Source organism: Heptranchias perlo, chromosome 32, assembly GCF_035084215.1.
Source record: "Heptranchias perlo isolate sHepPer1 chromosome 32, sHepPer1.hap1, whole genome shotgun sequence".
NCBI classification, from domain to species: Eukaryota; Metazoa; Chordata; class Chondrichthyes; order Hexanchiformes; family Hexanchidae; genus Heptranchias; species Heptranchias perlo.
The window spans coordinates 15,447,017-15,462,540 of NC_090356.1; the positions used below are offsets into that span (position 1 = coordinate 15,447,017).

The 15,524-nt window shown below is 41.1% G+C and overlaps 2 protein-coding genes across 4 annotated transcripts in view; one reads left to right on the top strand and one right to left on the bottom strand.

The window, feature by feature from the left end:
* ppih (peptidylprolyl isomerase H (cyclophilin H)) overlaps window positions 1–5,596 on the bottom strand; it is a 35,235-nt gene extending 29,639 nt beyond the window's left edge. The window contains exon 1 of one of the 3 annotated variants that reach the window (XM_067970468.1): window positions 5,460–5,596. In XM_067970468.1, the coding sequence (XP_067826569.1) occupies window positions 5,460–5,525 (66 nt within the window). In that variant the 5' untranslated portion in view covers window positions 5,526–5,596. The remainder of the gene's footprint in view (window positions 1–5,459) is intronic. The other 2 variants (XM_067970470.1, XM_067970469.1) reach the window with 2 other exon arrangements.
* Window positions 5,597–6,682: 1,086 nt separating this feature from the next.
* Window positions 6,683–14,760, top strand: taf10 (TAF10 RNA polymerase II, TATA box binding protein (TBP)-associated factor). Its single transcript, XM_067970471.1, has 5 exons — window positions 6,683–6,899; window positions 9,838–9,986; window positions 11,464–11,528; window positions 12,067–12,181; window positions 13,412–14,760. Exons 1-5 carry the CDS (start codon window positions 6,803–6,805, stop codon window positions 13,499–13,501), a joined length of 516 nt encoding a protein of 171 aa, XP_067826572.1. The 5' UTR covers window positions 6,683–6,802; the 3' UTR covers window positions 13,502–14,760.
* Window positions 14,761–15,524: the final 764 nt, after the last annotated feature.

The window sequence follows — 15,524 nt, forward strand, 5'->3', positions numbered from 1 at the left end:
CACATTTCCATCCCTTCATGATATAACTGATTTTTTAAATTATTCGTTCATGGGATGTGGACGTCGCTAGCAAGGCCAGCATTTATTGCCCATCCCGAATTGCCCTTGAGAAGGTGGTGGTGAGCCGCCTTCTTGAACCGCTGCAGTCCGTGTGGTGACGGTTCTCCCACTGTGCTGTTAGGAAGGGAGTTCCAGGATTTTGACCCAGAGACAATGAAGGAACGGCGATATATTTCCAAGTCAGGATGGTGTGTGACTTGGAGGGGAACGTGCAGGTGGTGTTGTTCCCATGTGCCTGCCGCCCTTGTCCTTCTAGGTGGTAGAGGTCGCGGGTTTGGGAGGTGCTGTCGAAGAAGCCTTGGTGAGTTGCTGCAGTGCATCCTGCGAATGGTACACACTGCAGCCACTGTGCGCCGGTGGTGAAGGGAGTGAATGGTTAGGGTGGTGGATGGGGTGCCAATCAAGCGGGCTGCTTTGTCCTGGATGGTGTCGAGCTTCTTGAGTGTTGTTGGAGCTGCACTTATCCAGGCAAGTGGAGAGTATTTCATCACACTCCTGACTTGTGCCTTGTAGATGGTGGAAAGGCTTTGGGGAGTCAGGGGGTGAGTCACTCACCGCAGAATACCCAGCCTCTGACCTGCTCTTGTAGCCACAGTATTTATGTGGCTGGTCCAGTTAAGTTTCTGGTCAATGGTGACACCCAGGATGTTGATTGGGGGATTCGGCAATGGTAATGCCGTTGAACGTCAAAGGGAGGTGGTTAGACTCTCTCTTGTTGGAGATGGTCATTGCCTAGCACTTGTCTGGCACAAATGTTACTTGCCACTTATCAGCCCAAGCCTGGATGTTGTCCAGGTCTTGCTGCATGCAGGTATGGACTGCTTCATTATCTGAGGGGTTGCAAATGGAACTGAACACTGTGCAATCATCAGCGAACATCCCCATTTCTGACCTTATGATGGAAGGAAGGTCATTGATGAAGTAGTTGAAGATGGTTGGGCCAAGGACACTGCCCTGAGGAACTCCTGCAGCAATGTCCTGTGGCTGAGATGATTGGCCTCCAACAACAACTATCATCTTCCTTTGTGCTAGGTATGACTCCAACCACTGGAGAGTTTTCCCCGATTCCCATTGACTTCAATTTTACTAGGGCTCCTTGGTGCCACACTCGGTCAAATGCTGCCTTGATGTCAAGGGCAGTCACTCTCACCTCACCTCTGGAATTCAGCTCTTTTGTCCATGTTTGGACCAAGGCTGTAATGAGGTCTGGAGCCGAGTGGTCTTGGCGGAACCTAAACTGAGCATCGCTGAGCAGGTGACTTGAGTTTCCCATCAGAAAACTTCAGCTCACGAGGATTCAGTGAAGTGTGAGGAGATCCGTTCACTTAAATGAAAGCTTTTCACCTCTAGTGCAAATTGTGGAGAACTGTTACTTTAGTCTAAAGACAAACACATTTAATGCATTGTTAGCAAATAACATTGGAGGGAGTCTACGTTTAGTGCAATTAACATTTTTGTCACCATCCTATTCGACATTAGCTTTTGAAGTAAACTACAAATGAACCCAAATTACGTGACATATTGTAATAATCGTTTACAATTTCCATATTTCATATTTACAAATTAAGTCATTCTGACACAGATCATGTGCAATACTGTTAATATAGATCCTTCTACAATTGTGCTAAAATATACTTTCCAATCACATTGGTACATTGTAATCACATCAATGAAGTTGATTACAAATTGTTTTTTTCAACTACTATCCAAAAGCCCTCAGTTGTCTCAAGGATTGTCTCCTTTTATCTTTGTCCATTGCCTCCCTCAGTTCAGGTTCTTCATAACCAAACTGGTCGCTACCTTACATAGAGGCAGCCAAAACTAATGAGACCTGCCAGATGTACAATTGTAATACAATAATTTTTTAAAGCCTGCTGAGGATTCAATGGTGGGGTGGGAGGGGGGAGTTTTAATTAAACTGTTCCCTATCCCCAAATTCACACTGACTGATTTGACAGCTGTTTTGTATTTCTGACTCAATTTAAAAATTCTGATTGCACATGATTTATGTCTGTTTGAATCAGAGTCACTAAGCTGTTTCAACAAAAAGCTGATTGGAATCGTTCCCATCAGATGATTTTTAATAACATAACGGGACTGGTCTGCTCAATCCTAGCGCAACTTAAGAAACCCATTTCACAAATTATATAAATTTATCAGCCAATAGAACATTAAATTGTTACAATTATCCATTATTTTGTACATTTGTTCTGTTTGTTATATACCCTGAATAATGTTTTCTAAAAAGATGTTCTATTCGAAGTTGTGATTTTTTTTTTAAAACGGTGACGCACACAACCATTATATCGATGCATAAACCCAAATTCAATCCACACATGGCCGAAAAAAATTAGAGGGAACATTAGCAGAGGCGGAGAGGTTTAGGGAGAGAACTCCAGAGCTTAGGGCCTAGACAGCTGAAGGCAGGGTCGCCAATAGTGGAGCAATTAAAATCAGGGCTGCATAAGAGGCAAGAAATGAAGGAGCATAGAGATCTCGGAGGGTTGTCGGGCTGGAGGAGGTTACAGAGATGCGGAAGGGAGGGGAGAGGCCAGGCCATGGAGGGATTTGAAAACAAGGACGAGAATTTTAAAAATCGAGGCGTTCCTGGACTGGGAGCCGATGTAGGCCAGCGAGCACAGGTGAATGTTTGGATACGGGCAGCAGAGTTTTGGATGAGCTCAAGTTTATGGAGGGTGGAAGACGGCACAGCAACAAAATCAATACATTAATGTATTGGCAGGCACTAGTGAATTAATACCCTCTTCCTACCTTTGCCACTGCTGTTTGCTGGCCCACAGCCATGAGATAACTCTTGACATGTTCACCGGCAGTTTACTTTACATAGCGCTATGAGTGATCATGTATTTGCCAATTGTGATGGTTAAGTTTAAAAACTAAATTGCTATTTAACTTTAAAACTTTTTTTTGAGTCTGCTAAGGCACTTAACAGTTAAAATTAGTTTTACAAGTTTTTGGTTTGCCACAGGTATTTGTGCACTCCTGTAAGCAGTCCAAGCATATTACATGCAGGTGTGTGTTGGTACTGTCCAATAACTAAATATTCCTCACCAGACCTAGCTGGTTGATTCACTACCACAACTTGCATTTATATAGCACCTTTAACGTAGTAAAACATCCCAAGGCGCCTCACATAAGCGTATTTAAACAAAAATCGACAATGAGCCAAAGAAGTAGACATTAGGACAGGTGACCAAAAGCTTGGTCAAAGAGGTAGGCTTTAAGGAGCACCTTAAAGGAGGAGAGATAGATGGAGCGGTTTAGGGAGGGAATTCCAGAGCTTAGGGCATAGGCTGTTGAAGGCATAGCTGCTAATAGTGGGGTGAAGGAAGTGGGGATGCACAAAAGCCAGAGTTCACAGAATGCAGAGTTCCCAGAGGATTGTAGGAATGGAGGAGGTTACAGAGATTGGGAGGGGCAAAGCCATGCAGGTATTTAAACACGAGGATGAGAATTTTAAAATCGAGGTGTTGGTCAACGTAGGTCACTGAGCACAGGGGTGATAGGCAAACAGGACTTGGTGCCAGTTAGGATACAAGCCACAGTTTCCTCCAGTTAAACATGGGGTAGACCAATGCCATTGTCTTTGGCCCCCATCATAATCTCCGTACCCTTGCAACCAATTCCATTCCCTCCTCCACCAGAATCTAACTGTTGGCAATCTCAGCATCCTATTTGACCCTCAGCTGCACTTCCGACTCCATATCCTCTCCATCCCAAAGATCATCTACTTCCACCGTCTGTAACATCATCTGCCTCCATCCACACCTCAGCCCATCTGCTGCTGAAACCCTTATCCATGCGTTTGACACCTCCAGTCTCAACTACTCCTATCCTACATTAAGTCTCATTTGCCCATAACCCTTGTCCTCGTTGCCCATTTTCCTGGTGCACCAACACCTCATATTTAAAATTCTCAGCCTCGTGTTTAAATCCTTTCATGGTCTTGCTCCTCTCTATCTCTCTAACTTCCTTTAGCCCTGACGCCACACCACCAGACTCTCCATGTCTCTGACTCTGGCCTCTTGTCCACTCCCCTTTCCTCTCACTTCATCACTTGCAGCCATGCATTTAGCCACCTAGGCTCTCAAGCACTAAAATTCCCTCCTTAAACTCCATTTCTCCACCACAATTTGCACCTAGCTGATTACTTTTGAGTGGTAAATGGTATTGAAGACAAATGATTTTTGTTTTGATCCTGGCTTCCTCAATCACTGTGCAGCAGCTCCAGTCAATCTGCCACTGATGGAACACACACATGGCTTCCAGGGAGGCAACCTCGCCTGGCCATAACCTTAACCTCACATCCACCACCAGGAAGAGCCAGTCAACCACTATACAACTTCAGAAGTTGTCATTTATCTAATACATTGTGACATTTATATTGAGAGGAACTGTTGTAAATATGATTTGTAGACTGAACAGAAATTGTACTGAGCGCTTTGCATCACATTGAACATGCACACTCCATGGCCTCACCCTCCCTATCTCTGTAACCTCCTCCAGCCCCACAACCCTCTGAGATCTCTGCGCTCTTCCAATTCTTGCCTCTTGCACATCCCCACTTTTCATCGCTCAACCATCAGCAGTCATGCCTTCAGCTGCCCAGGCCCTAAACCTCTCCGCCTCCAAGATGCTCCTTAAAGCCTACCTCTTTGACCAAGCCTGTCCTAATATCTCTAAGTGGCTCAGTGCCCATTTTTGTCTGATATCACTCCTGTAAAGCACCTTGGGACATTTTTACTATGTTAAAGGCACTATATAAATGCAAGTTGTTGTTGAGTCACTGCCATGTGTAGTACCAGCCAACATCTTCTCACCGAATGATACAGAAACCGCCCTAATGCCATCGTTTAAATATTATGACATTTATATGGAGATGAAATGTTGGAAATATGATTTGTAGACTGAACAGAAATTGTACTGTGCGATTTGCATCACAATGAACATTCAGTCACTGCCATGTGCAGTGCCAGCCAGTCACAGGACGATACTGGGGGCCCAGTACCAGCTTTTAAAAAGCTGAACATTATAGCACAATCCCCATATCGATCTCATGGTGCTGGAAACAGAAGGGCTTTTCACGGATAAATAAGTTTGTTTTTATGCATCTTCCTTTATAGCAATTCAGTCACATTCATTAAAAAGGAAAATCAGCGCAGGAGCTCGGCGCAGTTTAACAAAGAAAACACTTTCGAGTTTCCCACTAAATAAACCGGGCGAACTTTCCAGAAGCGCCCGCCACTGACGCTCCGCGACCGGCTGCACCAAGGGCAGGCAACGCGGTCCGACCGCACAAGTCCCCAGGCTCCTTACCCCTTCCCGCCCCGCAACAAAAGAAAAACACAGGCATGATCGACCGTCTCAAGCCCGCTTACCTGGCCGCCGATAGTGACATCGAAGAAGACAACGGGGTTATTGGCGTTAGACTGAGGTACCGCCATCCCGGTGGGGCCCGAGAGAGGGAGAGAGAGCGCGCGGGCGCGCGCGAGCTCGAGATCGAGCTGGCGCGCTCCCGCGAACTGCCCGAAAGCGCGAACCCGTGCAGAGCTCCCGTGACAGTGAGTCCCGGCTGATTTGTACCACATTTGTAGACATGATGTGGATTCAAATGTGATTTCAAATAAAGCTGTTGGACTATAACCTTGATGTGGAGATGCCGGTGATGGACTGGGGTTGACAATTGTAAACAATTTTACAACACCAAGTTATAGTCCAGCAATTTTATTTTTAATCCTATAACCTGGTGTTGTGCGACTCCTTACATTTGTCCACATTTGTAGAAGTTTTGTCTCTTGCCTCCCCCCCCCCCCCATTACAGTTCAGACTTTCTTCTAATATCTTTACTCACATAAATTACTAGATAACAGTTTCCACATACAAAGTTTCCTAGAAACTGAAACTTGTGTCCTTATTCTTTGTCGTGTGTCTGGGCTACAGCAGCCCAGGTCCAGCAATTAACCCTGAAGCACAGTCACTTGCTCACTGGAGAATATAGGGGATGCCCACCACATTTTCCTGTCAGCTCAGTTGGTGGGAAATATCAGACTGCATTCAAATTAAAATTAATTACTGTCCAAATTTATTTACAAGTAACATGCTACGTAAAAGCAGATCATAGGAAAAATACTAAACAGCACCACAATAAAAAAACTACTACCTGCAAACTGAGTTGACTTTTTAAAAACTGCTTCTCTCAACTAACTCTTAGTCTCTGATGGTATAGATGTATTTTTTTAAAAAAATTCAGAACTCTATAAACCCGTCTGACATTTACGTATTAAATCACTCTGATGTAGAAGTAGTCTCTTTAAAGATTGTTTTTAACAGTAAGAATCTGGAGCCTAACACCGCAAAAAAAAAAGGGTGAATATCACAGAAATAGTGTCTCCCCTTAATGGTGTTCAACTGGCTTGGTTTTAATATTTGGGACTCAATTTACCTTCAAAAATATTGAAGATTATTCGTTTTTTAAAAAAATGTCGTTTAGAATGCGGTTCATCAGAATGTTGGAAACTCGTTCAAGTCAAAGCCTCACCAACGGAACGAAGTGACAGCGCTCAGTTGGAAGGAGCATCCGGAGGACTTTACGCGTGGACTGAGGCTGACACGGTGACTAGGGGGAGCAGTTTGATCAAGGACACAATGTGGCGGGGTGAAGGCCGGGTGATGGTGATGCTGCTGCGACAATAACCAGAATCGGCCGCAGTGCTCGGTTATCATGAACTCGGAGAACTCGCAGCTGACTCTGGCGGGCAGCGGGGCCGCGGCTGGTAGTACAGGCGCCGCCGCTGCCGCCAGCAGCGTGGCTGGAAACGGTGAGTGCGGACTAGCGGGTCGGGAGGCTCAGGTTGCTTTGCGGCCTACATCCTGGGAGGCTTGGGAGCCCCGGAGCCCTGGAGCGGAATCGGAGAGGGTACCTCGTTGGGATCACAGCCGCAGTCACCGTTCTTGTCTGCGGGAAGTTACCTGAATTCAGCTGTTTGAAATGTAGCGCTTTGTTTTTTAAAGAAAAAACTTAAACGCATATCAATATTAAACAACCTGCCGCAGTTAATGATCTGCAGGAACATTTTATTCATATTTCTTCAACTTTTGTTCTCTCCTATAATATCTACAATACTAAACCAGCGCTGAACACCTCAACATTGTTATCTAATCAAAATCGTTATTTAATCAAAGTCACATTACATTCTCTGTGTTCAGGAATCATTATCCCTCCTGACTTCTCTTCAGCCTTTGCCATTCTACTCCTATGCCTCTCTGTTGTCTAGCTTGGACTGTTCTTTCTTGGTTCCACTCTTACGTATCCATTCCTAGCCACACCATCTCTACTAATGGATTCTCTTTCCACTCAGGCGGCCCCTAAAGATCCGCCTTGCTCTGTCCACAGCATTGAGAGCATTCTTGACTGTCATCAATGCCATCCTTTGTAACCGGTGTGTTATTCCTCTTCGACCTCTCCACAGTGTTTAACATGGTTTATAACTCCATTCTCCTCCACCATTTCTCCTCTGGTCTATATCTGCAATTCCACCCTTGCTTGATTCCACTCCTATCTGCCCCAACATAGCCAGCACTTCTCTAACAATGGCTTCTCCTCTCACTGTGCATGGCCATCTTAGGTATATCTCAAGGATACATCCTTGGCCCTCTCCTTTTTCTCATTTGCATGTTGCCACAGCGACATCACCTGTAGGCATGGGACAACTTCTATGCTGATGATCCCCAGCTCAACCTCTCCACCACTATCGTTGACTTCATGATCACCGTTGTAGTTTCAGATTGTTGATGAGCCAACTGAATGTTGGCTTTTCACCAACAGGATATTGCCAAGATCATAGTCATCCTATTCGGCTACTATGAAAAACCTCCATTTCCTTGACCTGACTACCTCATTCCTGGTTGCTTACTCGGGCAGAACCAGATAGTTTCTAACCTTGTTGCACTGTTTGACCACAAGCTCAGCTGCAAATCACATATCATCCATCCATAAAACTTTTTTCTTCCATCTCCATAGTATTGCCCATCTCTGTCCTTACATCACTGTACCACCACTGAAATCTTTATTGATGCTTTTGTTACCTGTCAGCTTAACTTCTACACCTGAACTGCACTCTATACAAATCTGGTGCACGCATACGTTCCTGCATCAAGTTCCACTCATCTGTCACTCCTATTCGTGATGATCTCCTTTGACTCCCTGTTCCTATTGCACTAAATTTAAAATTCTTGTTTCAGTTTACAAATCAACATCCTCGTCCTACTCTACCCCTGCAATCTTGCCCAGCTGGGCTCTTCAATCCTGCAGCTGTGCAACCCTTCTCCCTCCACTCTACCATTGGTGGCAGAGCATTCATCTGTCTCAGCCATACTACTGGAACTCTCTCCTTTAAACTCTCTGTCTTATTCCTTCTTTCCGAGTCTTTAAAAGCCTTCTTATGACCTTTCTCTTAGACCGTGCATTTGGTCACCTCTTCTAACTCTTACTGTCAGTATCTGTTTCTCCTCCATGAAAGGCTATTAAAATGTTAAATATACAGATCTGTTCAATGATTTTTAAAGATTAGTTTATAATAAATTATACATATATAATACACACACGCATGCTTGCATACCCTCTCCCCAGCTTAATAAATACGTGCTACAATGCCCCTTAAAGCAATGCAAAAATTAGTTTTTCTTCTCCCAGCCTCTCCTGAAGGCACTGATTTTTTTTTTCCCCCTTAGGCTGCAATATGGTTCCACAGGCATGGTTATCCTTCCATACCTCATCCAAGTGACTGTTAATTCAAGTGTGAGCCTTGACCATGAGTGCCAGCAGGCTATGCAACTGTGGAGGTTATCACAGCCAAGTCCAATCCTGTTGTCACCATGTGGCTGTACTTGTCTACACATGCACATTTCCAGTAGAGGTTGTTATAAAGCAAGCAGGAGTGGGAACCTTGGCTGATTCTCCTCTTTCCCCCACCTCCCTAGCCCAGAGGTCTAATTGTAAGGGCTTTATCGTGGCTCCGTCTGTATTTGGCGGCTCAAAGCAGGAGATCAAAATTAGGACTTCCTGGTCTGTATGGCTCAGAGATGAGACTACTCCTGACCTGGCTGGATAGCACATGAAAATATGTTGAATGAGAATTAGCTCTGATTCAGATTAGGCTTAGCCAATCAGGGCCAAAAATGCAAATGAGTTTTCTCAGTTAATCCAACAGTGCTGTAATATTGGATCCAAGCAACCAAATGAAATGTGTATTGTACTGGATTACTTAGTCATGTAATTCATTTTGTGTCAATGTAAAGAATTGTATCGTATCCACTTTTTGTTTGTGGGACTTCCAGATATTTAATGTTTCCCCCTCCCCTGTTAATCACTTTGGTGCAGTACCAGCTATAAGTGTTGTTAACCAGTAATGGTCACTATTGAGAAATTGGCACTGTGAATGCTGGTGATACAATATTGGCAAAATGAACAAGAAGCAAAGATTCACAGTCTTCAATTTTCCTGAGTTTGTCCTAAAGAATTTGTAAAAGTATTTATAAAAGACTTTGCACCTGCTCCATGATATATCAACCTGCAAGACCCTATCGATTGTGATATAGCAAAAGAAAAAGCCAGTTTACATTAAGCATTAGGAAATGTCTAATGCAAATAGGAAAATATATTCTCGCTGAATTGTGAAAGCTGCTGTACATAAATGGTTACTGTTCTGTTATTGGAATAAGTTGATCACAATGTATCTTTTCTTCCTGTGTTTTCAGTTCCAACTGCTGCTGCTTCTGCAACAGAGACTTCCGTTTCAAATGGTGTCTATGTTCCTCAAGGGATTGCCAATGGGGATGTCAAACCTATTATATCAACAACACCACTGGCAGACTTCCTTATGCAATTAGAAGATTATACACCAACAGTAAGTTTATTTGTAATGTATTAATAATTCAAGCTCATTTTTGAAAACAGAATTTAAGTGTACAGTTATACTGGCTTTCCACATTTTCTATTTGCTTCTCAGTTAAACAAAGTGCTCATAAATTATAATAAGCTGCATTATAAAACTAAAGTTATTAGTATGACATATAAACTGACAACGTTTCCAATACTTAAATGACCAGTTCCATTTCCCTACAGATTTTGTAGTACTGGAGATCTGCCGAAATTGAAGTTGATTTTAGGTTGTAGGGAATGGGACTGGGAGGCCAAGAGTAATCACAATTCAGATCAATATATAGTTTTGAGTATTGATTTCTACAGATGGAACCAAAGATATTTGGAAATCAATCAAAATCAAGGTTAGGGATGATGGAAACAGAAAAATTTGGAACTGCACAACAGGTTGTTCAGGATCTGAAAGGGAAAGACATATTATTATTTCTGATGAAGTTTAGATGGGATATTAATTTGATGTCTCCTAAATATGTAACCAGAAATCCAGTTCAAGTATGGGAAAGATATTTAGGTGGAGCCTCAATAACTGTGCGATTTGCAAAATAATCCTCCATTTTTCATTGTGTTCAGAAAATATACATGTGCAATATACATGTTCTGAGCTATCAGTCAAACTCATTTTAGGGAGAGAGAGGAGATTTTCATCTAAGTTGGACTGAATTTAAACCTAAATTCTTGAAGTGAAAGGAATATGTTCTAACCCACTGCAGAAGTCAGTTGCCTCGATTGTTGTGTTTTGATTCATTTCTAATGCACTGCAGTTGACTTTACAAAAGTGTATCCATGTGTGTAGCAAGTTTAAAATTGAGAACTGCTTAGGATTTTTGCTTGGTTTAAGTTTTTTGAGGGCACTTCATTCCAATACAATGAACTGAACATGCTATATGCTTCACCACTTTAATATCAGCATTCATGTAAATTACAGAATTGTTTTTTTGAGAATTAACTGCAATTGTTACTTCTCAAACCAACATGAGTTTTGATGAGCTGTTTACAGTCTCAAGGGTCATTAAAGGAATTTTAGGTTTAGTTTTACTTTTTTTGTCTGTGACTAGCATATGCCAGTGCAAAGAAACATTACAACAAAAGCAAACATGCTCTAAAAGCTGGACTGTATCATTCCCAGTGTCCTTCCTTCTATGCTTCTCTGACATACAAGTTATTTAGAAAAGAAATTGTTCAAAATCTGGGTACTTGGAACTCACATAAGCTAAGTACAAAAGCTTTTTGCAAAGCATACGGCCTCTTTGGAACTCGATGTACTATACTTAATGTCATTTAGGGAAATGGTCTCACAGCAATTTGAGAATATTTGATAAATGAGCAGCCATATTAGCCGCATGAAATCTCAGTGTTGAATGACTCAAGTAGGCTGTCATTGCCAATTCACCAATTTTAAATGTAGCATTGAGTTCTTACCTCTTGCCTTTTGAACATTTCAGATACCAGATGCTGTGACAGGATATTATCTGAATCGAGCAGGGTTTGAGGCTTCTGATCCTCGAATGTACGTTAATGTTTTGACTTGCATGACTAGCCTTTTCTAGTATTGTGTAATAATGTTAATTTACAGAGTTTCTATCCATGGTTTCTACTGTGAGAAATGTTTAATTTTAAAAGCATTTTATGCTTGCACTAGTGAATAAAGCCTGCACGATTTCAGGAGACTCCCCCCACCCTACCCCGCCCCCCCCCCCCCCCCCCACACACACACACACACCTTTAGTAAGCCTCTGTGAACAGATATTCAAAGTAGGAGATGGATGGAAGTTATAATTGCTAGAATTTGTAGATTGACTGACTTCTCTGAAGAATCCCCCGCCCCTGTGGAGCCTCCCAGGAATGTAGAAACAACTATTTTTCTCTTCGGCAATGAGAAAGAATATTGATTCTACAGATGATGCTGTTTCCATCATTTAATTTATAAAACTTTCAATAATCTCTGAAGAATTAACATGTATTTACTGTGAAATAAAACTGGATGTATGCATAGAACGTAATGACCATTAAATCAGGCTTTTGACCTCATTGTGTTTTCTAAACAGAATTCGTTTAATATCTTTGGCCGCACAAAAGTTCATCTCAGATATTGCAAACGATGCCTTGCAGCACTGTAAAATGAAGGGAACTGCGTCAGGAAGCTCCAGAAACAAAAGCAAGGTTTGTTTCCATTGAACGTAGCAACGGTGCTGGTCTTCGAGCAAAGGAAAGCACCTGCATAAAGATTTTACCCACCAAAACAATATTGTAAGAACAGAATGCACAGCTTTTATCTGAGCTTTTGAAAATCTATGGTGAAGTGCACTTTGTACAATTTTGTAAAACTGCAATGTTGTAATTTAGTCTAGAAAATCAATCTGTAGTGCTTCCTTTGATATTTGTATTTGTCATTTAATGTGCTATTCATTTTTTAGAATACAAATTCGTTTTCAGAGATCAACAGCCCAAGGGAATTCCAGACTTTTAAAAAAAAAATGTTTTCAGCACACACTGTTAACACAAACCAACACTAATTTAGCAAAGAAAAAGCTTTGCAAATGTCAGGAGCTGTAGTATTGTGTTGAAATTACAGTTACTTGGGCCAGTCTCATAGAAAATTACACACACATTACAACATGGAAACAGGCCATTTGGCCCAACCAGTCCATGTTGGTCTTTATTCAGTCAGTAACTCTGGTAGTGCATTCCACAGCCTCGCAACCCTCTGTGTAAACAAAAAAGGTTTCTCCTGCTTTCTGTCCTAAATGTCTCATGTACATCTCTATCATTCTAGATCCCTCAATCACTGGAAACAGTCTCTATCTACCCTGCCCCATCCCGCCAATTTTAAACACCTGTATCACATCACACCTTAATCTCTTCTGTTCTAATGAAAACATCCCCAATTTTTCAAGCTATTCTTCATATTTGTACTACTTCATACCAAACAGAATTCCAGTGGATCCTCTCTGCACTCTTTATATTGTCTCTAAGTCCATCCTACAGTATTCTATTAGCTTTTTTATCGCCATAGCCACTTGAGGTGCTGCTTTTAATACCATGTGAATGTGAATCCCCAAATCCATCCGCTGTTCCACATCACCCAACCGTACTAAAATATTCCACTTTTTTGCCCATTCCATCATCCTTTCAACATCACCTTGAAGTTTCCTTTGGTCCCCAGAATTATTTACTATCAGATTGTCTGGCGTTAATGGAGCAGGTGGGAAAAAATAATCTCAAAATGAAAACTTTTTATTTGAAGATAGTTAAAGTCAAATTCTGGGAATCATGTCTTATGAGCTGCTGCTGTCTTCTGTTTGTATTCTTTTACTATTTGTAGGAGGTTTTCTAAATCGTTTTCAAAATCATTGCCTAAGTACCTGTATTATGTCATCTTGTCTATTTTAGGACAAAAAATACACCCTCACCATGGAGGATTTAATTCCTGCTCTCACTGAATATGGTATAAATGTGAAGAAACCTCATTACTTTACATAAAGATCTGGAAGCATCTTCATCAACAAACTAGTGACTACTTATTAACATCAACAAATGCTGTACAGTGTTAGATCCGAATGCCTTTCAACAAATATGAAAATGGAAAAGAAATATGCCACATGTTGAGAAGTTGCCCAATCTGACAAGTTCTAAAGTGGTTTAAAATCTACATCCAACATTTGTTCATCGTTTGCAGGGCTTCATTATTTTTCACTTGTTTCTCGTATTTCCTTTTGAATTGTTAGTTGTGATGATAGAAAGAGTTGAAATAATTTTTGAATCTGTATACAATGAGTTTTGAAGGTATCGTTTTCCATTCTGTAAATCTAGTCAGGATCAGTTTAAAATAGAACCTAAATTAAAATCCTACGGAATATAATGGCCTTTAGGAAATGTTCTGTATAATGGTTTTTCAAAAGTAGTAAGCTAGTTTTATCAACCAGTAAGAGGATAGCCATATTATTTTCAGGTGCAGTTGCATGTTTTTCAAATGATGCATTTCAAAAGTGTTCACCTTGTAAATCTGTCCATGTAAAAAATTGTTTTGTGTAGTCAATTTATTTTTCTTTTTGAGGGGAAAGGGGAGCACAACCGATTTCTCCTCTGTATTTGAAAAAAATCAAAGCAGCTGTCTGCTTTTCTCCAGTAACATCAGGTAGTCCAGCTTTTGATCAGTTAAACTAAAGTAGAAGGAAAGAAAGTTAGCCATACGGGGAAAAAAATAATTTTTAAAGTATACCATTTAAATTTGAAACTGCAGTTTCAGCTATATTGATCAGAAGAGTGGTGGAGACTTAAAACTGTTCTAACAGGTCATTTTTGGTTCTCTGTAAAACAAGTCTAACAAAATGATTACCATCTCTTTAAAACTGAGAATTTATTAACAGAATAAGTTGATTTAAGCTTTGTCTAAATTGATCTCACTTTTTTAAACCTTAGAATTTAATTATATTGTTTTCTTAAATGTTTAAAAAGTTCAGGTAACCATTTAATTTGTCTTCAACTGCCTTGGATTCCATCTCTATTTTACCATAGAATTTATAAAAGATGTGAGCATTAGGCTAGGTTTGTGTATGTTGAGTTGAGTGAGTGGATTTGTTCCTGTAGGAGTAAGGGCTTATTACATTTAAAGATGTTCAGTCACGAGAAATGCAGAACTGCAGTAGTTTCATACCTTTTTTATTTGCAATCTTGCACAAAGAAAGATTCCTCCATTCTATAAATGTCCATTTCTTACAATAAATTTACACTTAATTTTGTTTTTTGACAGAATTATTGACATACAAACCACAGTCCTACCCACTTGTATCGACAGTTTGTTGGGGGGGGGGCGGGGATTGTAATTTTGACGGCTTAAGTGGTTTGTCGAAATAAGCAGACATTACAGTTTTCCATTATCTTACTGCTGTCAATTTCACCAAAGCTCTCTTTCCTCTGAGTTGCTGACCCTTTTTCTGCTGGATACACTGCCCTATTGGGGCCAAGTAATGCGATGCTTTCTGCCTAACCATCTTTTGTTATGGCCTGTTGACGCAAGTGGTTTTTTAAAAAAAAAAGCTTTTCTGTGTTAGGGACAGTAACAAAAAATTGTCGATATAAGTGAGTCATATTTTATGTTGGCGTCGACATTGATGGTAAGTGTTTGGTATTAATGTGCGGAGATGGGACTAGGACTTCTTTTTGTCGAAATAAGTGGGATTTTGATATTTTCCAGATCTATACTGAGGTTACAACAAAGTTTGTCTATCATCCCAATGTTATGTCCACTGTGGTGATGCACTGTTTAACCTATAAAAAATGAGGGCATATTCACTTGCAGTGATCTGGACTGTGGGAACCATGTGATCAGCACCTCCAATTAGGTGTTTACAGCTGCCAAATCTGCTAAAAGATTGGAAGCTATTAATGATTGGCAACCTGTCCATGGAGGCATTTTCTGGAGTTCAAAAACCTATGAGGCTCTTTGTGAAAATACATGTCACTGATATTCCTGTTACATTTTTTTTGAAATTTCCACATTTTA

What these genes read in the sequence shown, in the direction of transcription:
- taf10 (XM_067970471.1), top strand. Translation starts at nt 6,803, where the DNA reads ATGAACTCGGAGAACTCGCAGCTGACTCTGGCGGGCAGCGGGGCCGCG. An exon ending in CAGCAGCGTGGCTGGAAACG is followed by an intron (nt 6,900 to 9,837) that starts GTGAGTGCGGAC and finishes CTGTGTTTTCAG; the next exon opens with TTCCAACTGCTGCTGCTTCT. An exon ending in GAGGCTTCTGATCCTCGAAT is followed by an intron (nt 11,529 to 12,066) that starts GTACGTTAATGT and finishes TTTTCTAAACAG; the next exon opens with AATTCGTTTAATATCTTTGG.